Raw genomic sequence first — 25,270 nt, 5'->3', positions numbered from 1 at the left:
CTTTTCCACAAAACTAGAACAAATAATCCAAAAATTTATGGGGAACCAGAAAAGATCCTGAATAGCCACAGATATCTTGAGAAAGAAGAACAAAGTTGGAGGTATCAAACTACCTGATATCAAACTGTACTACAAAGTTCTAGTAATCGAAATAGCATGGTGCTGGCATAAAAATAGACACACAGATCAATGGAACAGAATAGAGAGCCCAGATATAAACCCATGCCTATATGGTCAATTAATAATATGAAAAAGGAAGCAAGAACATACAGTGGGGTAAAGACAGTCTATTCAATACATTGTGTGGGAAAAATTGGACAGATACATGCAAAAAAAAAAAAAAAAATGAAACCAGACCACCAACGTACACCATACACAAAAATAAACTCAAAATGGATTTAAGACTTAAATGTAAGACCCTAAACCATAAACTCCTAGAAGAAAACATAGGCAGTGAAATCTTTAACAATTCTCTTAGCAATATTTTTCCTTATATGTCTTCTTGGGCAAGGGAAACAAAAGAATAAAGAAATGGGACTACATCAAACTAAAAAGGGTTTTCACAGTAAAGGAAACCTTTACAAAATGAAAAGACAACCTACTAAATGGGAGAATGTATTTGTCAATGATACATCTCATAAAAGGAGTTAATATCCAAAATTTATAAAGAACTCACATAACTCAACATCAAAAAACCAAACAATCCAGTTAAAAAGTGGGCAGAAGACCTGAATAGATACTTCTCCAGAAAGGACATACAGGTGGCCAATAGACATATGAAAAGATGCTCAATGTCAGTAATCATCAGAGAAATATAAATTAAAGCCACAATGAAATATCACCTCACACCTGTCAGAATGTCTGTCATTAATCAATCAACAAACAACAGGTGTTGGCGAGGATGTGGAGAAAGGGAAATTCTCATGCACTGTTGGCGGGAATGCAGACCGCAGCAGCCACTGTGGAAAGCAGTAAGGAGATAACCTCAAAAAATTAAAAATGGAACTACTTTAGGACCCAGGAATTCCACTTCTGGGTATATGGTCAAAGAAACTTAAAACACTAATTCAAAACATGTGTGCACCCCTGTGTTCCTTGCAGTGTTACTTACAATAGTCAAGTTATAGAAGCAACTCAGGTGTCCATCAATAGAGGACTGGATAAAGAAGATGTAATGCATTACTGGGCCATAAAAAGAATTAAATCTTACTATTTGGGACAGCATGGATGGACCTAGAGGGTATTATGTTAAGTTAAATAAGTCAGAGAAAGACATGCTGTATGATTTCACTTATATGTGTAATCTGAAGAACAAAATAGAAACAGACTCATAGTTACAAAGAACAGACTGATTATTGCCATAGGGGAGGGGGCTTGGGGGCTGGATGAAAAAGGTAAAGGAATTAAGACTTACAAATTGGTGGTTACAACTAGGCATGGGGCTGTAAAGTATGGCATAGGGAACATCGGAGGGGGGATCACTTTGTAAAGTATATGATTGTCTAACCACTGTGCTGTACACCTGAAAGTAATAAAAAAAATTGAATGTAAACTGTAACTGAAAAGTAAAGTTAAAAAAAACCAGTTAACTGTTGGAGAATGGGATTTGAGCCCGGGCAGCATGAATTGAAACCCACTCTCATCATCACTGTATTACCTCCAGGATTTGAAGGTGGGAGGCCTGGTTACTTCCCAGACCCCAACCTGACCCGTCTTTATTGCTGGAGAATTCAGGCTGTCTTGCTGATTTTACATCAGGGGTCATGAGTGACAAGAGGCAGATTTAAATTTTTTGGCATTTATTTTTCTTTTTAATTTTGGCTGCAAGTATATCACAGTTTGATATACTCCTATAGATAGTGGATGATGGTATACTATATTTTAAAAAATACCTTACATTTCCACATGGGGATAATGTTCAGTTAATTGGAGATAGCAGGAGAAGCTGAAAATGAGTTAATGTGTTAGTAGTCTTTGATATGTTAAAGTTTCTGATAATATGATAATATTTCTGAATATGCATTTTTAAATAATAGCCTTTTAAATAGTGTATGTATGTGTAACACTCTGAGATTTTGTATTTGTATAACAGCCTGAAATGTATCTATTAGAAAGAAACTTATTTAATAAGAATATACGATTTTCTCTTGGTTGATATTTAGACTGTTTTCAGACTTGAGAACTTTTCCCCCTTTAATATCATTCCTTGGGTAAAATACTGTTTAGCACTTGAACCTATTAAACTTAAATTGGTACCTTGCATTTGAAATTTACTGACTTCCCTTGTTACTAGGTAATTACTTTTGTGACTAAACCGGCATGGGCTGTTCTTGACCCAGGAGAAAATAGCTCCCCGCCCCCAGCCATCTCCTTTTTCTTTATGTAGCCATAAATACCACCCATGTAGCTTCTGCATTGCAAGGCTCCCCAAAGTAATTTATTTTATAATTTGTAAAAGTTAAAAGAGACTTGTAAAATTTTACCCAGAGGTTTAACTTTTTCATTTACAGTTTCCCAGGTTAGTTTCTCTGAACCCTCGTGCTCATAGATTTTGATTATTTTGAGGCAGCAAGTTTAAAAGCTTTATCTTTTACTCCTCTTCACAGGAAGAGAATTGGGAGAAAAATGAAGCTAAGTTTGTGCTTCTCCCTTTGTCAAAAAGAATAATGATTACCGCAATAGAAGAGCTGACATGTACTCACCACACAGCAGGCGCCACATTGTTGAATTCTCACAATACAATGTAATAAGTATTACCATCATTATTTCACAAGTGTTGGGAGATGGGATTTAAACTCACACAATGTGCCAGAAAGATTCTCTAGCATAATCTTAAACCAGAATGTCTGTTGGAAGTTGGGCAGAAAAATATTGGTGATTTTTCAGCTCTCTCTGTCCGCATTAAAAAGAAATATAAAAGACATCCCTTCTATATAGCCTTCATAATGTGGTCACAAACATAGTTCTTTACCATGCTGCAGGGGTTAACACAGATACCTAGGAAAGATGATTAAAATCCTGGCGACTTGTCGAGGAGCATGTCTGCTGTGGCTGTGAGTGAAGCTCCACAGGGCAGGGCTGCCTCTGCTGAATACAGGAGAAAGGGTGTGTGTGTGTGGCCATCCTTTCCAAGGGGTGGCGCTGGGCCTGCCAGGCCTGGGGCGGCCTTGAGCTGCTGCAGCCTGCTTGCCCCAGGTCCCTGGGTTGGCCACGCCTCTGGCTCTTGTAGCAGCTGGGAGAAATAAAGGGCTTCCTGTTTGAGCTTGGCATTGCCACAGTGACTGAAGGCTTTCTTTAGACCTTTTTTTGTTTGTTTGTTTGTTTTTGTTTTTTGTTTTTTGTAAATTCTGCACTGTCTTGCTTGACTGTCTATTTTGACCTCTGACTTCTGCGTTGTATTTAAAAATCTCACAGTAAGACTTTTAGGCTAAACGACTTGAACATTATTTGCTTCTATCCCCTACCTTCTCATTTATAGATGAAGAAGTTGAGTCATAGACATGAAATGAATTGTTCAAAGTCATGGGACTAGTGGCTGGGACTAGAAATCAATCTTGTGACTGTAGTGACTTTTTATTTTTCCTGTTACCAAGTGCGTTGTCCCTCCCTGTGTCTTGCTTCCAATCTCTTACTTGCTCTTCATGATCCTGGCTTGCTGCCTGTCTTCCTGATCCCCTGGATTTGTGCCCTGCACTGAATGAGGGAACAGTTGTTTGTTGGTGTTAATCCCAGCTTTGGAATTACTATGTGCCCCCTCGTAAAGCCACTTTGTGCCTTAATGTCATTATCAGCAGATTAAGTAGGACACTTATCAAAAAGTTTTTTGAGAAAATGTAAATCATGTGAACTGGTGACTTGTTTTTTAAATTATTAGGATATTAAATGGAAGAAACTTTAAGAAAATTTAATGAAAGCCAAAAGCATAGGGGAAAAACCCCCAGGTGATAAAGGTTTTATGTTGAGTAGGCGGAGCAAGGACTCTTGAGAAAATTAAAGAGACTTTAGGCGAACTTGTTATGTAATGCAGTTAATTGGATAGGGTACTGTTTTTCTTCTTTGCACAGTATCTGTTGGATCAAATTCTATTCCACAGGTGGCATGTAGATTAATTTGTAGGTTTTATTTTGATCCATTTGAACTTGGAAAAACATTTGCTTGAGTTGTTTTAACAGATCTGATTAATCAAGAGGAATGTAGATTTTTTTAATGCTGTGACATTTGGCTATAATCAAAAGAGATGCTTAGATTTAATCCGACTTTTTCAATCTATTAATTTCTTTTTTTTTAATTCTCACCTGAGGATATGTTCATTGATTTGGGGCGGGGGAGAGAGAGGAACACTGATAGGTTGCTTCCTGTACGTGCCCTCACAGGGGATCGAACCTGCAAACTTTTGGTGTATGGGACAACGCTCCAACCAACGGAGCCGCCTGGCCAAGGCTATTAACTTCTCTGAAACTCAGTTTCCCTAGATGTAAAATGGGGAAAGTATGCTTAGCTTACAATTGACAGTTATGAGAATTAAGTAAAATAGCACTTGTGCAGTGCTTGGCACATAGTAGGTTCTTAATCTGAGTTAGCTTCCTTCCTTTCTAATGATTTAACACTTGTCCATTATGTTTAGATATCTGACATCCATGTTACTGGAGAGTCAGAGGATATGTCTGCGAAAGAGAGATTGCTACTGTGGACACAGCAGGCAACGGAGGGCTATGCTGGAATACGGTGTGAAAATTTCACTACCTGCTGGAGAGATGGAAAACTATTTAATGCCATCATTCATAAATACAGGTATGGAATTTGTGGAATACTTTTCCTTAGACAGGTATGAGTTTCTTTCATTTCCAAATTTTACAAAAACCTTTTATTATTACAGAGGCAATACATGTGCAGGCAGAAAATTAGAAAATACTGACAAGTAAAAGTAAAAACATCACATTCTGACCACACAGAGATCTTCCCTCTAGGCTTGGAGTACACATGCAGGCCTACACGGCTATAATATGTTTTTGGATTGTGCCAGTAATCTAGCAGATAGTAAACTCTGATATGTAGAATCTATAGGTAGGTGACCAAGTCTGTGTATATAGAGAATTTATGAGTAGTAAGATAAGGGGTTAGTTCAGGTTTAGAGCTCATAAGTGTCCAAATGATAGTCTCCTAGTCTAGTTACTCTCGTGAGTAGCTGGGTTTAACAAGTGGCCAATTTTGGGGTGGTAAACAGTTTTGCGGTGAGGATTATTAACAACTAAATTCAAGTTAACACTTACCTAGTACTTACTAAACTCCAGGCACTGCTCTAAGCAGTTTACATATATTAATTCATTTAATCCTCACCACATTCCTAAGGGAATATTGTCACTCCCCGATTAACAGACAGAAACTGAAACACAGAGTGAATACTTGCTTAAAGTCACACAACCAGCAAGTGCCAATTTGGGATTTAAACCTAGGTACTGTGGCTCCTGTGAACATGGTCTTATTTACTTTATGAGAAGCTAAATTCCAAGAAAATATTTATTGAAAACTACATATTTCTTGATCTCAATTATTTTTCTTAGTTTTTAAAGATTGTATCACGTTGTTGAAGAATTGAATGTTTTTCTAAATAGAGTATAAAACAACTCATGAAACCGACAAATTTATTTGATTATAATAAAAATAATAGTTACATAGAATAATTAATGTTTTGATAACTTTCTCAATGTCAGGTTTTCTGTAAGTGCTTTCAATATGTTATCTCATTCAAATCTCCCAACAGTCCCATAAAGCAGGGACTGTTACTACCCCGCTTTTACAGGGACCTCAAGTTTGCCAGCACCACACTGCTAATAAATTACAGAGCTATTTTAACTCTGGTCTCTTTGACTTGAAATCCTCTTCTTTGCTTCTCTTCTCTTTTCCCTTCGTTTCCTTCCTTTTACTCCCTTTCTTCTTTCTCCCTCTTTCATTTTGGAAATGTTAACATCTATAAAACTGTAGTAAATCTTACACCCAGGAGACCCTTTTAAACACCATAACAGTCTGCTTCCTTTATGGAATGACATTTCAGTAGAGGGAGGTGTAGGTTGCTGAATTAAGAAAAACAAGGATCAACTTGCCTACACTTGCCCAAAATAAAATACCAGATCTTCTTGAGTAACACAATGACAAGAGGGTTTAGTGGTTACAGACATTGTGATTATCACACTGCACTTCCTATGTGACTTAAAACATGAGGCCATCAGGGGCCTGTGTAGCTGGACACATTCTACCCCTGAGATGATAAGATCTTCTGGGTCTCTGTATAGAAATATTTGTATTGTTATACTTAAAGGATTTATGTCATGATGCATTTTTGAGGGTGTGCTCTGCTCTCTTCTTTGAAGTCTTTTAGGTAGAAGCTAAACATTTAGAATCTAGCTATCCTAAAATAATTGACTTTTAAAAACAATGATCTCTGCTGTGGCTGGTGTGGCCCAGTGGATTGAGTGCTGGCCTGCGAACCAAAGGGTTGCTGGTTTGTCTCCCAATCAGGGTACAGACTAGGCTGTGGGCCAGGTCCCCAGTTTGGGGTGCGCAAGAGGCAACCACACATTGATGTTTCTCTTCCTCTCTTTCTCCCTCCCTTTCTGTAAAATAAATAAATAAAACCTTTAAAGAACAAACAATAACAACAACAAAACCAGTGATCTCCATTGGTTTTGGAGATCAATGAAGGATTATAAGTACAAATTACTATATGCATGCTGTGTATTTTTCTCCTAAGTACTTAAATAAGTCAGTGTATATGTCAAAGATCCTAAAATTTCCTGGGAAAGTTTAATGTTATAGAGCTTATATTGCTTAAGAAGATAATTTGGATCTTTTGAATGTTATTTGTTTTGAACTTTTATTTTGGCAGAGTTGCCGTTTTAGAAAATTGTTTAACTTTAATGTTGAACTTTGATTTCTTAGTTTGCTTTGTTTTCCTTTGTTAGAATTCATTATAATGATTTTGAATGTCAGGTCTGATTCTTATAAGCATTCTTTGTTTCTGAAGTTTTGTTAAGTTGTCCTGTGCTTTACAAAATATTACTGTGTTTTTTTTTCTCTACAAGGAACTTTTCATCTGTAGATCTGTAGTTTAATAAAAGCCCTTGGGCCTTTCTTTTTACTTAAGAAAACAATTGAGTACTTTTCTTCTAGAATGTGTAAGAATTAAATGGATGGGGTTGAACTACACATAGTTTTCACTGTTGAATGTCTTGATTTATTCTAGAAACAAAATAGACAAAGTTATAGACAACTGAAAAATTACTATAAGTACATATTTGGATATTCAACAATAATATTCACATTTAGGGAGTAGTATCTTATTTTATAGTTATTTTTACTTGGTAATTATTTCCCTATATTTTGTGATATATTTGTATTGGGCTTTTTGGATTTGTTTTGTATTTTTTTAGATAAAAAGTTTTCATATTAATATGAATTTTATTTGACTTTTGGTGCCTGGGTTTCGTTTCTACTCAATTATCAAGTCTAACCCCATGGAAAACTTTGCTGAGGAAATCTTAAGTGCGAGCAGGGGCTTAGCAGGAGAGAACCTCGCGCCGCAGTGGACAGAAAGGGCTCCAATGCTCCTCACCCAACGAGTCGGCCTGCTCTAGATAGAATGTGAAAGGTTTCTCTGGAGAGTGGAGGGAAAATAGATAATATTTGTCATTTAAAAGTAATTTGTCATTGTAAAAAGTGACTTAATAAGATTTCTATCTGCATAACATGTTCTAAAGATTTAGAAATATTGATCTGAAATGGGAAGAGAGTAATAACATCCTTCAGATTGTGTGTTATTGTAAATACTGTCAAATTTTATTAATCAAGTGCATTAATTTGGATTTTTTAGCATATTATTGTTCCCACATAGAATATGATTTTTAAAAGTAGGGAGAATGTGATTGCAGTTAAGTACTCTTTATTAATAATTCAGTTATTCTCAAATATTCCATAGAAAACTTAATTTTCTATTATTCCTGTTTCTTCAAAGAACAATTAAGTGAAATAAAAATGAAGAGAAATTCATGTAATAAAACTAGTTTATAGATATTATAAAATAAAATGACCCATAAAAGTAAAAAAGAAAGTAACTGTCACATAGTAGGTATCCCAGAAATATTTGCAGAATATTGACTATGTATCAGTTTCTGACAAGCTGTTTTTCATATGTGGTAGCTTTTAAAATGATCGACATCCTGTGAAATAGATGGCACTTTTTCCATTGTATCAATTTATTAAATTAGCAAATTATTATGTTGAAGCTCCAAAGGTAACTAACATGCTCAACATCACATACTTTTAAAATAGTAGGTGATGGCCTCTGCCAGTTTGGCTCAGTTGGTTGGGTATTGTCCCATCAATGGAAATGTGGCCAGGTTTGATTCCTGGTCGGCCTGCATGCCTAAGTCGCAGGTTTGGCTCCTAGTCAGGGCACGTGTGGAAGGTAGAGCCAATTGATGTTTCTCTCGCTCTCTTTCTTCCTGCCTTCCCCTCGCTCTAAAAAAATAAATAAGCAAATCAATAAAAATAAAAAATAGATAGTGTAGTTTTGGATTCTCAAATCCTCATATACTTCTGTGTAACTACTCATGTAATTTCCTGTAAGCAAACTAGATATCAAGAAATGGAACTGTTGACTAGAACTGCTGTCGTATTGCAGCCTTGAAGATTAATGATATTCTGCAAAGATATGTGGAAATTCTTGATGAATTAAAGAAATGACTAAATGAATAGAACCATATATAACTGCCAACTAAGGTATTTGTTCCTTGTAAGAGATGAATGAGGGATAACATTGATTGCTTAACTTGAATTAGCCATCTATGAAAATAGCATCAGCATAATTTTTAATGCAGTGAGGAAAATTGTAAATAAGGGAACTTGAAAAACACTTAGCATTAGTAAGAGAAGAATCACAAGTGATGTGTTGTATAGTTTTAGTATGTCTTGTTTTCCCAAAGTGACTGAAGAGGCTGGATTATACAGTGGGTGATAAGGATAAGGGAGTATTCAATAATATGATTTAGTGGAAGAGATCATAAGAGATAGTTCTATAGGTTCTATTTAAATAGGTCATTGAAAAATACATTATTTTGTTCTATTGTCTTAGGGCATTCCATTCCTGATTCCTTCTAGGAATGTCTATTTATGTTCAGTTTTCAATGGAAAGAGTTCAAGTAATAAAAAAGCCATATAGCTGTACTAGTTTCTACTTGTTTTGTTTGTATAGTTTGACTTTTTTTTAAAGCATATAAAGTTTTTTTTTTCACTGAAAACCACAACTGGTAAGAGATCTTAGATAAATAAGCCTCACAGTTGCCTCTGGCTTTGAATTTTATTCAAAAGAATAATAAGGAAGACTGGATTTGATGGACTTAGATCAAAAGGATGTCATAAAAGTATTTGATAAGCAAGTAGCTTAAAAGCAAGAGAGGATGAAGTAGAATTAACTGAGAACCTATAGCCAAGGGATTTAGGAGTAGCCCCTAAACACTAGTAAGTAGATTAATGAGTCACCAAGGGTTAAGATATAGAGGGGTAAAATTCCATAGTAGTCCATGTTCTTCAGGGGTAGGTGTTACAAGCAGAAGGTTCAGCTGATAGTTCTGTGCTCTTATTTTTAAGTGTGCTCTGGCATCAGTAAAATTGACTTTTTTCTTTCTGAGAGAAATAAAGCACTGTCTTCCTGCTTGAAGTTCAGCTCCTGACTTGTCTTACCTTATCAGTCTTTCCAAGTGGCTATCTACCCCGGAACACTGATGAAAGCCAAGTTCCAAAACAGCAGTACCCAGCATCTCTGAGTGTGGAAACATGTTTGCCTGAGCAGGCAAGAACATGAATGTGGCCCACAGGCCAGAAAGGATAGTACAAAATGTGCAGTGGGACCAGATGAACCTAATGTGGCGATATGGAAAGATACTGCATGTATTGAGGCTAAAATGCCGGGAGGTTGAGGGGTGTTTTGAAGAGAGACTCTTTCTGTTTGCTAGTTTAGGCTTGTCTTATTCTTGTTTTTAATTTATTCCATTCATTTAATTAATTTTCCTTTTAAGGCCCCTGGCATTCTTTTCAAAAGCATGTTTTAAATATATTACCCAAGTAAGACTCTGCATTTTTGAAATAGGTTGTATTCAGGAGCATGCCTTTTAAATATTTTCTAATTAGGCAGCTAGGGATTTTTCATTTGTCTGAGTGTATAGTTGGGAAAGTAGCAATTATTTTGTTCATTGTTTTCCTTTTGAATTAGAATTTAATGGGACTATCATATTTCATTGTTTAAAATGTTTAAAGATGCTGTAATTGGGAAGGTTAGACTGTAAGGCTGTGGTCAGAATCATCTGATTTAATAGTCTGACCTAGAGGCCTGTGATTCAGCACATGCTTTGATTCAGTCACACCTTACTGGCTAAACTGGATCTGACTGGTTTAATACAGCAAGGAGGCCCTTTAGGGTTTGAAATGTTCCCATAGGAAGTTGAATTAGTGTTGAGTAGGTGATTCTTATCCCTCAAATCTGGTCAGCCCTGAGGCTGCAGAACCCAGGGGAAGGGGGTGTGTGTGTGTGTGCGCGGCACACGCAGGTATTGGGCTCTGGTTTGTGTGGCCACAGGCTAGGCGCAGACACAGAGTTCTCTGGGTTATGAATTTTTAAAAAGTCATAAGTAGGTATATCGGTTTGTCAGACAAAATCAAATTGCTTATTTACCTTACCAAATAAACTCAAAACACTTGAACTCTGAGAGCAAAAATGGTTGACTTCTAACCATTATCACAAATTTAAATCCTTGGGGAGCTCGCAGGCATTGCTTGTACTGTGTCTGCATGCAAGTGAGGTCTGTGAGTTTGTGTCCACATCCGCTGACTGTTTTTGGTGTATCTGTATATTTTTACTTGCAGTTTTGGGGATACAGTTTGGCATGTAGAGGAAATATCTACTTATTTTATTTCTTTTCTATGTTCCTGGCCCTCTTGCTGAGATTAATTTACAGATATTCTCTATAATATTAATTCTCTGTAGAACTAATCGTATGAAATACTTCCTTATAGATAGTAAGTAAGGTGTAGCTGAAATTTGCTTAGTTTCAATTTTTGAGTCAGAAAACAGAAAGTGACCCTCCTATACTAGGAAGATGCTCACCCGGGTGTGTGCCATGAGAGCGCCGTTTCTGCCATAGGCATTCATCGCCATGACCCTACTTTTTCCTGTACCTGTGATTAAAAAAAAAAATCCAACTGAAAATACAGTGCATTGATGCAAAGGACTCAAATAGAGTAAAAGGATTTGTATCAAAATGTAATCCCCCCAGTTTCTGAGATAATTGCTGTTAAGTTTCTTTCATATTCTTCTAGAAATTTTCTGTGCATATACAAATACCTGTTTTTTCTTTTTTGGGAGAAGAGTCAACTTTATTGAGGTATAGTTTACATAGTACCTAATCTTGAGCACATTTATAATCTTTTATAAATACAAATGAGAGAATAGTGTATATGTTATTTTGCAGTATTCTTTGTTTTCCCTTAAATTATATAAGACATCTTTCTATATCAGAAGTAGATTGACCTTATCCTTTTAAATGCTTCACAGTATTCTACTATATACATGTAATATAATTTATTTAATAACGCCTTATTGATGGACATTGTTGTTTGCTATTTGAAGATGCAGGATTGGACTTTGTATGTGTCTTTGTGTAGATGTGTGAATGTGTCCTGTAGGATAAGGTCCTAGAAGTAGAATTGCTGGGTCTAAGGATGTTATATTTAAAACTTTAAGATATAGAATTGTCTGCCAAGAGTCAGATTGATATATGCCCCTTCTGTACTGCTTCCCCTCCATGGTGCCTTTAAGAAAGAAACAATTCCTTACTTTATTTGTTAACTGCATTCTAGCAATTTCAATTTCCCCTTTGATTTTTCCTCAGCTTTTAAAGTATGTGCCAGAGCTGAAATCGTAAATCAGAGTTTCCCTGTGTATGGTATGCACACTGTTAGTCTAAACATGTGTTAAGAGTTAGTGGCAAAAATGGCCAAACAAACTGGCAAATCTGAATGATACAATTATTTGAAAAGAATGTCAGCAGCGGGGGCTGCCTTGGGATAACATCACTGTGCCAGAGATTTAGGGAGTGAGCAGTGAATGTCTGTGTCCCACCCTACGTGCTGCCGCCGCCCCACTAGGGCACGCGGCTGTAAAGCTCAGGAGGAGGTGGACGTTGATGAAAGACTCCCCTCTCTTGACAGCTCACCTATTCTTCCTTCACGACATTTCCTGTCAGCATTGTTACCTTCCTCTTACATTACAATTTCTTTTACACTGCAAGGGCAGTGGGAGTGTGGTCTCTTCGTCTACTTTTCTTTGATAGGTCCATCTATTCTGTTACAGCGTTTTTATTTTGACTCATTCATAGATTCATATTTGACTGTTATTCTGTGAAATGAAGTAGTTTAATATTTTTTTCCACCAGAGTGAAAAATAAGCCAAGCCGTCTCCTGTATTTGGGGGTGAAGAGGGGCGGGGAGGGTTGGTGGTGTTTATCCCCTAGTCGCTAAGGCTCACTTATAATTTACTCTCGTAAATTCACTAAAATGTAGGGACTGAAGGAGTTATTTCACTATGAAAATCAACGCTATTTTCTGTATTTATTAAAAGTCTATGAGGCTGTTATGGAATTGATTGTTTGCAAAATGAGTCATAGTTTATTAAGTATCTTTTAGTTTCTGAAGTTGTGAGAGTCTAATCTTGAAGTACTAATAAAGCTTTCTGTAAATTACAGTGCTTCTCATTTTTTGCTTTCTCCCTTGTTGTTAGTAGAGATTCAGTTTGTAAAAAAAGTTGGAAAAATATTTGAAATAAACTCAGGCATCTAGTTTTGAGGAAAGGGAAAATTACCTTCATAGCCTGTTGCTTCCTTGGAGTTCTTGGCTGTCTTTCTTTGAGCAACATGTATCCAAATATGAGCATAAAGGAATGTTCCTACCTAGTTACGCAACTGTGGGTGGGTCTCCGGCATGTTCATATTTTTTTGTGGGGAGGAGAAGGGAGGACCATGCTAGAGGTCTTTCTTTCTTTTTCTTTTTCTTTTTCTTCCTGGGGGTGGGGTGGGGAGGTGAGATGCTTTTTGCACCAATAAGAACAGTAAGAATATGCTAAGCCTGGACATGATTTAATCCAAACAGTCATCTTCGGGAATTTGTTATGGCAACTCCTCTGCCATCATAGGATAAGTGAGGCATATTCAATGAATATTTTTATTGTGTGATTTATTGAAGAGCAGATGTTAAGTGGCATATGTGGCTTCATGTATCTGTGAGTTGGTGAGCTGTGTTCTGGAGTACAGAGGTTGTTCTAAGACTGCTCTCTAGGTAAAGAGAGTAGGGTTTTTTGTTTTTTAAACTTCCACAGAATCCTTTTTAGTTCCTTGCAAGCTGCTGAGAGTATGCTAATTTCCTGGGAAAGCCTAACCTCCTATGAGCGCAGCTATCTGCTTTGTGTGTGCTTGTCCCCAGGCAGTGCAGCACACCGGAGAAAGTTAGACTTCAGAACAGATGGGTTTCACTGTAACTTCGTGATTACCAGCCTCAAATGGTGCTGTTACCAAGCAGTCTTTATCCGCGTTAACTCACCTTTTCTCTCCCTCACACCACCTTTACTTCCCTCATTGTTAACTGATGATCTCAATTCCTGATCCCAGAAAAAAGGGAAGCCAGCCAGTGTAAAGTCTTGCTTTTTGCCATCAGAGACAAAGTCCCCTTCATTTGCATCCATCCTAGCCCCTGCTAACAGAGGAAGACTCTCTCCACCTGTCCAAGGCCTGACTCCTGCTCCCATGTTCTCGAGTCCCTCTCAACCATTGCCCCCAGCATCTTCTTTCTCGTTATATTAAACTTTTCTCTCTCAACAGATCTTTCTCGTTGGACTTTAAGCTCGTTGAAGCTTCTTTTTTAATAAAACAGTAAACAGTAACCCGCCCCCAACTCCAAGTGTTTTTCCATCTACTGTCTTATATTACTCCTTTCCTTGAAGGCCAGACTTCTCAAAAGGGTTGTCTGTACACTCCCCTCCCCCCCGCCCCTAACAACCACCATTCTGCTTTCTATTGTCCTTTTTTTCAGTTGAGAAAGAGAATTGTTGCCCACTGTCCTTCCCAGCTGATCAGACATCTCAAATCATAGAGTTTAAATGCTTTTGGTTTTGATTTTAAAAATGTTACCAAATGCTCTCTTTTCCAGACTTCATAATTTACTATGTGTGTTCCAGAGCTGGGTTAACATGAAATGTCCCCCACCCCCAACCCTAAGTGTGTTCTTTTCCTGTAGATTTAAACAATAAAAATCAACACTGGAAAAAAGTTAAATGGATCACTGTCTCTTACTGAGGGCATAAGACAGTAGGCATGTTTGCATTTACAGCTGCTTCATGTTTGTCTTGTAACACTCATCTGAGGCTATTGTGGATTTTTTAAAAACTTGAAATATAATTGACATATAACATTATATTAGTTTCAGATGTACAGCATAATGATTCAATGTATGTATTATGAAATGACCACTACAATAAGTATAGTTAACATCTATCATCACACATAGTTACAAAATTTTTTTTCTTCTGAAAAAAACTTTTAAGATCTCTTAGCAGCTTTCAAATATCAATACAGTGTTATTAACTATAGTTGTATTTTCTTTCAGAATCGTGTATGATTCTTGTGAGTTAATATATTCATAAAGTGTTTGAGGACGAAGTGTCTGTGCCCCCCTAATTTTTTTCTTTAAAAAAAATTTTATTGATTTGAGAGAGCAAGAGAGAGAGAAATATCAATTTTGTGTTCCACTTATTTATGCATTCATTGGTTGATTCTTATATGTGGATCAAACCCGCAACTTTGGTGTATCAGGATGAACCTCTAACCAACTAAGCTAGCTGGCATGGCAAAAAAAAATTTCTTATGCAATTTTAATCTTTTGCTAGTTTGGTTATCTGTCATGTATTCACATACATATACACATGGATGCATGTGTATATCAATATATACGTGTGTGTGTACGTATGCGTGTGGATATATATATCTATTTTGTCCACAGAGAATAGTTTTTTAAAGATGCATGTTGTATGAAAGATAAGCATTACTTTTATCCAATATTATTTTGCACTATGGCAATAGCCATTGTTTTGGTACCTTTTTGTCCTGTATTTTTGGAACAAATTAGTGCACTAAGCATGCATATGAGTGGTTTGCTCTTTTCAGCCTTGTTTGAAACTACCTTATGGCCTGTTTTAGTTTTCTACTTCTAATTTAAAATTTGTTATTTTCTTACATTTTCCCTTTTTTTGTAAACTGTTTTTAAAAATAATAGAAAAATGGTGACATGTAAACAATGTTTTAATAATTGCAGTCTGTGATGATTGAGTCAATCAGAAAAGTTTCCATTATCACAGAATAATAACACAAGTAAGAGTTAGAATGGCCTCTTTTTCATAAAAGGACTATTATATATTATTTGAGGTGGCAAAGGATTATCTTAAATGATTTTGAAAGGTTTCCAGAAATTAAGGAAATCAGAATAGGTAATACTCAACTACCTAAACTGTAATACAGGAGCATGGTTGCTGTCTCCCACATGCTAACAGTACAGTGTAATCCTTGGTTAGTCAAAGCTAAGGTAGGAATGAAATTTCCTGTTAATGTTACAGAAAAAAGGAGATATCACAATGAAATGAAACCCACTTTCTTTATGTGGAAAATAGATGAAGTTTTTAAAGATTATATTATCCAGCAAGACTATGAAGAAAAAAGGAAGGGAGACTGGTCACAACACGTGTTGCAGGCAAATGGAGGCAAAGCAGCATGAAGACTGAAAATGGCCAAGCCGCCAGGAGATGACTGGGGAGGGATAGGATACTGAAAACTTTCAGGCTCTTCCTTTTTCATAGTGGTTTTAAAATTGTATCCACTTTTACCTTTTGCTTAATTTTGTCTACTGCAGTTTTTTAATGGCCAAAAACCATTTCAGTTTTTGTTCCATTAAAGTGTTAACTATCATGATAAAGAGGTGATTTATCCAAACTCATGTATTATCCAGCTACTTTTGTGCTGAAATGACTGTGTCATTCAGAAGGAAGTTTTATGTTTTATTTTCTTACTCAAAAACTTGATTCTTCAATGACTTTATTCATTCTGCCTGGGATTACTCAGTGTTCACTTTCTTTGCTAATGGCAGGGTTCACATAACAACATGCTCTTTCTTGTTGGGAGATTTGGCAAACTCAGAAAGGCTGGTTTTTAATACTTCAGAACGTGTGAACTTTATGGAAGCAAAACAATTTTTTGAACTTATATATTTGTTTTCGTCTAGACTGTTATACACACCTGTTTAGTAATTTTGAAGTTAGCAGATTTTTCAGAAGGGGTCTCTGTGAAAAAAATGCTTTTATGTGAATAAAAAATGTTATTTCTAGAGGTATGTCACTTAACTCTTCTATTGTTGTCAGGGAATTTATCATTTCCATAATAAATGTAAGATCACTGTTCAGTGATCAAATTGGTGACATGCAAAAATCATGTCACCAATTTGAATTTCCTTTTATAAGGAAAGAATTTCCTTATAATTTCCTGGGAAATTAGTAGGTGGGTGATGGTAGCTATAATTCAGGGTAATGAACACTTCAAAGAGCTGTTAAAACTGTAACTAGATTTCTTTGGAAGTCTGCATTCTCATCAGATAAAAATAGGAGTACAAATTGCTGTTTACCTTCCTAAGATTAATGATATATTTTCAAAGAGTTTCTCACATAGACAGCCTTCCAAGTAGTAGTCAAAATAACGTGCATTTCATTTGCTCCACACTGCCCCTGGGTCTTCCCCTCCCTGCCCCGGCCCCTGCCCCCGCCCCGCCCCCCTCCTTCTGCAGTTAAACCTGGTTACTTGTGAATGCAGAGAGCCTTCACTTAGAAGCTGATAAATAGGTTCTGACTCGATGATTTTGGGACTGGATGCCACTCTTTTTGAAGGCTTTACTGTTTCCATATTTGTTTCTTCATTCTTTTAATGCGTTATTTTTGAGATGAAAGTTTCCTGACTGGCTTCTGATCTTGAGTAAATTTTCCAGCTGCCATATTTTGCCTCCTGATTCAAGGAGTATTTTCGAAGTCTTTTCTTGTCTCATATAGATAGAGCTAGGTATCCTTGTGGTTTAGGGTATCACATAAGTCTCACAAATTAGAAAGAGATGAAGACTGAGGTGTAAGCGCATGCGCGTGTGTGTGTGTGGACAGGCATGTTTGTGAAGATACAAACTAGTGCTTACTTATTTATGATTCAAATTCTTAACTACTCAACCTATTTACCAACTTATCTGTAGGTATTTGTTGAATTTCTACTAAGTATATGCCACTCTTTATCTCAGCAGAAGGATAAAATACAAATGCGTATTAATACATGGTTTTTGCTGTCTTGGTATTGACCAGTTGGGAGAAACAAAATGCGCATGCAAATTAAACAGTGAATTAATAGGGCAAGGGCGTATATGATTATTCTAAGTGCCAAATTGCCTGGCACAGGTCCAGGAGGAGTATGAGGAGTTCAGGGAACCGAGAGAGAAAACTGAGAGCCAGGAAGATGAGTGAAGGCTCCACAGAGGAGGCGAGGCTTGACCTCTGCTTGCACGGATGAGTAGGATTTTAGGAGACACCAGTGACAGGGAAGGACAGCCTGGATGGGGGTGCCATGGGCAAGGCACTGAACTGAGTATAAGCTTTTGTGTTTGGGGAGGAACATTGAGAGGATGATGGTTGGATGGGAAAGATGCTGTTGAATAGTGGAAATCACATGGGTTTAATGGGACAGATGTTCATATAGATTCTGATTATGAGGGATTCATAAATCTTGCCGAAAGTTATACGTGTTCAAAGTTTTATATTTTCCTTATTACACTTGCCTTTGCCACACAAACATTTCTGAAATAAGTAAGCAGTATTTGATGAAAGTCATCTTAACACAGGCTTAGTACTAATGTTTGCAGCAGTTGCTACATACATAGATACACATGTAAATAGGATGTTGAATGGGCACATGAGAAACGTAATTAACACAGTGAACTTTTTCCTAGGCCGGACCTGATAGACATGAATACTGTTGCTGTTCAAAGCAACCTTGCAAATTTAGAGCACGCTTTTTATGTAGCAGAAAAAATTGGTGTTATCAGACTTCTGGATCCGGAAGGTGAGTTGTTGTTTTGACTAGATATAGACTGGCCTGAACGTTCGATCAAGAGTAATCTCTCAACATTTTTAAATAATTTCTGTCGCTGCTTTTAGATGTTGATGTTTCCTCTCCTGATGAAAAGTCAGTAATAACATATGTGTCATCTCTCTATGATGCCTTTCCCAAAGTCCCTGAAGGCGGTGAAGGCATCGGTGCAAATGTGAGTATTGACTTTTCCATACTAGAAGCTTCTGATTCAGCAATGCCCAGTTAACTGAATTCTTTGATAGTGCTGTTTAATCATTTTTAACTATCAAATAGTTTTAAAGAATTTGAGTTAATATGCTATTTATTAAACTGATATTACATGCATTTTAATGGTAGCATTCCACCATTAAAATAATAACAATGTGTTCTGTACCATAAAGTAGGCTATTCAGAGTTGTCATTTTATAAAGAATAGCTATAAACCACTGAATTTTGGAGATTTGCATTTTTAATTTGCTCTTTTATAACTGCTCTATTTGATGTACTTGTATAGAATATGTTGCATTTGAAGTCACTTTCAAATTATCAACTCACATGATTCCGTGAGAGCAGTTGGATCAGTGTTGTTTTTCTGACTTAGTGGTGAGATCCAGAGGAGGCTTATTTATTTTGCCAAATTGGATGAGCTACTTTGCAAGTAGGGCAAGGTCTTTGATACATGGCTTTGGACTCCTTATTGGTCTACAGTTTGCTAAGGTTTGCGTAATTCAGTTCAATCATGCATTTGTTAGTGGTTGTGCTAACAAGTGCTTATGCATTTCTGGAAGAGACAGGAAGCCCTATATGTGTTATGTGTTTGGGCATGAGCACACCTCACCCTGGGCTTCTCCCCTCCTCCTTGTGGGTACCATATTTAAAAATTTGCTGTGAAGATTTAGGAGCTCATCTTGGGGAGCTCTCTTTTCTGGTCTTTTACTTCACCTCCCTAAAAGCTGTTGCTTTTAAACTTAATTCCATTCTCTTCCTTTTGTTTTTTCTCTCAAAAGTTTTATCTGTTCTTTGGATCCCTAAGTGACTTGCTCCTGTTCATCCTCTCTGATTGAGTGCAGTTCTCCAGTGACTCAGTGTTCAGTGCTGATTGAGAATGTTTCTTGTGGCCATTCTTTGCTCTGTTGTCTCCCTAGGTCCACTACGTTCCTGACTCTTACCTCTTCACACTAGAACCAAGATGATAGTTTTTTAATGGTTTTCCATCTCCCATTATTTTTTTCTTCCCATAAACTCTGCGCACTGTCACCAAATTAGCTTGAAAATTTTCAGTGGCTTCATGTGGCTTGCAAGATTAAATCCAGTGTAGATATTCTAACATTTGAAATTCTGCATATAGTAATTCAGCTTGCCTTCATTTTGAGCTGTGACATCTCAACCTGAACTGTTTGCTGGTAGCCAGGGCATTTCTGTTTCAGAGTCCTGACTCACTTGGGACTCCCCTATCTTTTATTCGGTCTTCTCTGCCCCCCACCAACAATTACCATATTTTGCCATTTATAATGCACACCCACATTTTTAGTCCAAACTTTCAGGAAAACATCTTTGATTTTAATTTTTTAATTCAGTTTTTTCTTTATTTGAATTTAGATACTTTTTTATATTATAAAGGAATTTTAGCATTTATTTTTGAACATGTTATGGTACAATACATTTTATGTAACAAGTAATTACAGACACAAGATACAAGGTCTTTCAGGTACTACCCATATATAATGCTCATCCTTATTCTCCCCTCAAAAATTTGGGCAAAAACGTGTACTTATTGGAAATTTCAGAACTGCTCAGGCACCAACTCTCCCAAGGAGCCTTTAGTGAGCATTTTAGCCATGCTTAATGTTTATCTGATTCTTATCTCAACTCCTAGCATACCAACTGTTTCAGTTATTTCAACACTTAATTAAATACTGCTTTTCATATTGTTCAGCTGTTTATATTTTGAATTTCTCTTGCATTGCTATCTAGACAGTAACTCTTTCATACTAGGTATTAATTATGTATTAAAGCATTATACTTTTATTACAACACTTAGCACAATGTTTTGAACATAATGAGCACTCATCAAATACTTAATTGAATATAGCGGTTGACAGCCTTCCAGTTTCCTCCATCTTTGAAAAGTGTGATAAATGAGTGCTTGAGCAATCTCATCATATACATTTCCTTTAGTTTTTATTCCTATCTAGTTTCTTACATAATAGATAGCTCTTTTGAGTTTTATACATACAGTGGACTTGCATCTAAAATGGTTGGAGGAGCGGCAATCAACCTGACTTATACAAACGATCATTCCTTTTTCTTGAGCCCTGGCAGGTTGATTGTGGCAGGTTTTTTCTGCTGTGCTTGTATGCTGACTCAGGACCCTTGTCAACACAGTGCTCCAGGGAGCCACTGTCTCCAGATCGGAACTGGCACTCATTAGTCCACTCTTAGGCTCAAATGTTGATAGCTTGCATTTAAAGCCGTTTATGTGGAAAGGACTGGGACTACATGGAAAGTAAGAGAACATTAAGCTGGCTCTCTCAGTCAAGCTTAAAGACGTAAATTCACAGAACGACCTCTGACTAAATTGCGTTAGATATGAATGTTATTATTTACAGACAGGGGCCTTTTCTGTCATTTTGTTGTCTAGGATGTTGAAGTCAAATGGATTGAATACCAGAATATGGTGAACTACCTCATCCAGTGGATTCGACACCATGTGACCACAATGTCTGACAGAACGTTTCCCAATAATCCTGTAGAACTAAAGGTCAGTGGCACTCGGGACTGAGGTAGGATTGACTTGATTATTGAACTGTTAAATAATGTGGTAATAGTTCTGTTGTTTTAGAAGTTCAAGACAAAATGCCCTTGGCAAGCCGCTAATAAGTAGGTATTTAAAAAAATGTCCTCCTCTCCCTATTATACAGAGAAAATGGCGGTAAACATTAGTAATTAAAACATAATAGCAATGATATTGTAAAGAAATTTATAGTCCCTTAGCTTTGAATGTAAAGTTTTAAGGTTTGAGACCCTCTGGAAGTGACCTTGGTGTGTGGGAAATGCGTGGCGCCCACAGGATGGCTGGCGTGGGAGGGACCCTGGGAAGCTTGCACAAGGGTGACAGTGGCTGGGAGTGTGCCTGTGGTGTCGAATCCTGATCGAAACTGCTTCAGAGCCGCCTTCTGTATAGCAAGAGGTACATGCTGTATTTCACTATACTTTGAAAATACATGCCTGACTCCCAGTATAAAAGAATTCATGCTACTACCTAAAAAAACAGGTCTAACTCTTTAAGGCAGAAACATTTTAGAAATATAAAAGACGTTATACATAGAGGCACTTAATTGAAGAATATATTGCCTCATTTTGTATATTAGGATTTACAGTTGCAAAATAGTCTGCTTTATTTCAAGAAACTGATAATGTGAATATTGACAACAAAGTTTAATTCCTTGAATTGTAAGATTTGTTTTCGTGATCCAACTGGAATCACAAAAACTAATAACTCCAGGTGGGCCCTGTTGAAGGTATTCACTGTGTTCATGCATCTGTACAGAACATCTGTGAAATAGCTCTTAATTCACATTGCCAGGGGGAGTTTGTCCTTGGCACAGAGTTACTTGGCATGTATTGATTGGATGCTCTTAAGTGTGCTAAAGTTGTTTGTGTGAAGCTTCCTTGTGTAGACGTAAACCTTTTAAGGGCAAGAAAGATTTCCCCTTCTATCACCACATCTACCAGGAACAGCGGTTAGCATGTAATTGTATTCTATGCTTATTTACTGATGCATGTCTTGAAATATTGCATTTTACGTTCAAAACAATTTTCAGATTTCAAGTTCCAATTATTTCCAAATGGATGCCTATTGTCCGAACACTTGGGTAAATTTGTTCCAGCTTCTGATTAATGCAGATTCTTAAACTTTTGGAAAACATTCGAAGGATTGCGCAGATTACTCACTGGTGCTTAAGTTAGGATGTAATATAAAAAAGAAAATACAGAGGGGGAAACTGTCAGTAATTTGATTAGCCAGCAAAACATTGCATGGAGTCCTTCAGAAATGTGTCTACCTGAAGATTTAAAGAGACTTTTTTTTTTTAAACAACATGAAATAATTAGTATACACTTATTACATGTGGAGATGTTTTATCTCCATAATTTTTATGAAGGTCCTTTTTAGTAAATATAATAAATTATGTATAAGAGATTCTAAATTAGTATCTGCAAACTAGATAATTTAATTATATGGTTGAGTTATCTATAATAAAGCAGTAACAAATCACACTTATCTTTGTTTACTAAGAGATCTGTTTAACTTGGCCAGTGGGACAGTGAAACCAAACTTAACTCCAGCTATTTGATAAGAATTCTATTTTCAAGGATAGATCCATGGTATAGACAAGACAGATTTTTTTCTTTCCCCTTTATGGGAATGGCATCAGATTATTTTCCCAAAAGCTAATTTGCCACATTTGTATAGTACATTTTTTCAAAGATGTGCTTTCTTGTTTGTGTGATGAGAGGTTTTTAGTAGGGCCATAGCAAACATTACGATGGTTCATTAATATCCACATGTCTGTGTAGCATGTGTTGAATCACAGGTCACATCACTAGTTACGCCCTCATCAAGTCTATATACTGTAACCTGATCGCTAACTACCTAGCAATCAGTACAGTCCTTGAGTGTCGATTTTATAAAGGATTCCCACTGAATGCATACGACACAGTCAGTAGCATTTGAAGTGGTAACATTATGCAGTGATGAAAACAGGTCTTTGAAGTTGGAGCCTTCATTTATTTTCCCTTTCATTTTAGGCACTTTACAATCAGTATTTACAGTTTAAAGAAACAGAAATTCCACCAAAGGAGACAGAAAAATCAAAAATCAAACGCCTATATAAATTGTTAGAGGTAAGCAGAAATTTCCTTTGTATTGTCAAGTATAATCATTTTTCATTTATTTACTTATTTTTACACACTTACTTTGCATTAAAATTTTTTTGACTTTCTCAAGATATGGATCGAATTTGGACGTATCAAGCTCCTTCAGGGTTATCATCCAAATGACATAGAGAAAGAGTGGGGGAAACTCATCATTGCCATGCTCGAGAGGGAGAAGGCGCTCCGTCCAGAAGTAGAAAGGTGAGCTGGAGCTACTGCTGCCGTGGAAGCTGGGGAAGGGTGGTTTTCTTTGTTCTCATGGAAAGAACTTATGTGTTGGAGCCAGGATGACCTAGGAACGATTTTCACCTTTTCATTTCCTTGACCCAGTCTTTCTGATGCTTCATTTTCTTATCCAGAAACTCTTCTAACAGGTTTGAGAGATTAAATCAGTGAAGTACTGTTCAAAAAGGACTCGGTAGGCTGGGTTGGTGTGTGAAGCCTTATTAGGTGGTGATAGCTTTAAAACCTTTCAAAATTACCAATGAAAATTTCTCAGCTGGCTTTTAAATTGCCTGGGCCTGGATCTGGAAGCTTACAGGTCAATAATGAACATATTTTGTTTCTTTATGTTCTTGGCTATGACCCTCTTTCTGTGGGGCAGTGGAAAGCAGAGTCCTGTCTGCCGCAATTGTGAGGGCAGTGAGGTGGCTTGTAGAAAACATTCAGTATATCAGTGTAAGTTCCCTTTTGGACACGTCTTCTACAAGTGCTTTTGTTCCAAGAAATCATCACTGACTCTTTATCACTCTGTCTCTCCCACTATATCCAGTTTCCCTGGCAGGTACCTCAGGAGACATTTGTTGGATGCATTTGCCTTCATGGTAGTCCCTACCTCACAGCCTGACTTAGCGGCACATGGGCATTATGATCTGTTTCTCATTAGCTGTGGGCTCCCCAGGGGCTGCATATTCTGCTTCCCAGGCCCTTCCCACACCACACCCTCCTTGCTCTCTGCGGACAGCCACGCTGGCTGTCTCTCGGGAGTTCTGAAGTGCCAAGGTCCCGCCCTCCTCCTTACGCAGGACGTGTTTGCAACCCTCTGTGCCTTTGGCAGGGCAGTCTATTTCATCCTCTCCCATTCTTTCTTCTAATCATTCTCAGATCTTGGCTCCAGTGTTATTTTCCCAAGAAACTTTCCATGGTTTCCTAGGCTAGTCCAGATGTCTCGTTTGTTGCTCTCATATTTACATGTATTGTTCCTTCATGGCACTTATCTCAGTTGTAATTTTATATTTATTTCTGTGATCCTTTGATTAAGGGTTACCTGTTCCACTGTTATGAACTCCAAGAATGTGAAGACAAAGTCTTGTTTTTGCTGCCCCTTGTGTTGCCAATGTTGAACACAGTGCCCGGCACATACAGGGGCTTCCAGTCTACTCAGGTTCTCTGTGCCCCACACTTGACGTCAACATTGTGGGAATATGAAATAAAACACTGACAGTATGAGATCAAGTCTAGCTTGTCAGCCCTTTATTAAATTACTGATTACACTCTTGTTTAAGCATAATATTATATCTACATAACGGGGTCATTAGAACCAAAATAAACTTGAAATACACAGGATGGACCTTTTATGGAGGAGGCATTTTAGGTGATTAAATTGAGATACTAAGCTTATCTTCTGAAATAATGGTAAAGCCAACCAGAAGAAGGATATGGAGTTGATTTTCTATCATCAGAATAGTAGCTGGATTCTGACATGTGTTAATAAAAGAATGCAGTGGTTAAGAGTTCAAGGTCCAGGAATCAGTCAATCCTGGATTAAAGCATTAGCCCAACTTGCAAGTCAAGTCATTTTAGACAAGTTTATTAACCTCTTTAAGCCTCAGTGTCCTCATTTGTAAGCAGGATGTAATTGTATCTACCACACTTGGTGGTTATGAGTATGAGATGGGTAATGTATATAAAATAATTAAGTTAATTTCCTGGCACATAGTAATTGCTTAATAAACCTTAGATGCTGCTGGTATTATTTTGAGATTTTCTGTTTACCAACTGTATTTGATATAGCACTCTCAAATATCTTCTTTCTTGTCTTCTGAAAAGAAAATAATCAACCTTAGAAGTGGAGAAGCAAGGTTGGTTTTGCA

General features: G+C 37.0%; 1 protein-coding gene across 17 annotated transcripts in view; it reads left to right on the top strand.

The window, feature by feature from the left end:
• Positions 1-25,270, top strand: part of DST (dystonin) — a 427,647-nt gene that overhangs the window by 237,740 nt on the left and 164,637 nt on the right. For all 17 annotated transcript variants that reach the window (XM_054569508.1, XM_054569506.1, XM_054569525.1 and 14 more), the window contains 6 exons: positions 4,625-4,791; positions 18,121-18,233; positions 18,329-18,435; positions 20,884-21,003; positions 23,052-23,147; positions 23,251-23,378. In XM_054569508.1, coding sequence (XP_054425483.1) covers positions 4,625-4,791; positions 18,121-18,233; positions 18,329-18,435; positions 20,884-21,003; positions 23,052-23,147; positions 23,251-23,378 — 731 coding nt within the window. The remainder of the gene's footprint in view (positions 1-4,624; positions 4,792-18,120; positions 18,234-18,328; positions 18,436-20,883; positions 21,004-23,051; positions 23,148-23,250; positions 23,379-25,270) is intronic.

This window comes from Pteronotus mesoamericanus, unplaced genomic scaffold, assembly GCF_021234165.1.
Source record: "Pteronotus mesoamericanus isolate MK-2021 breed Mesoamerican mustached bat unplaced genomic scaffold, CSHL_Meso_final contig_20, whole genome shotgun sequence".
NCBI lineage: Eukaryota > Metazoa > Chordata > Mammalia > Chiroptera > Mormoopidae > Pteronotus > Pteronotus mesoamericanus.
The sequence above is the reverse complement of the archived record's forward strand: the minus strand, read 5'-3'. Positions and strand labels throughout refer to the sequence as shown.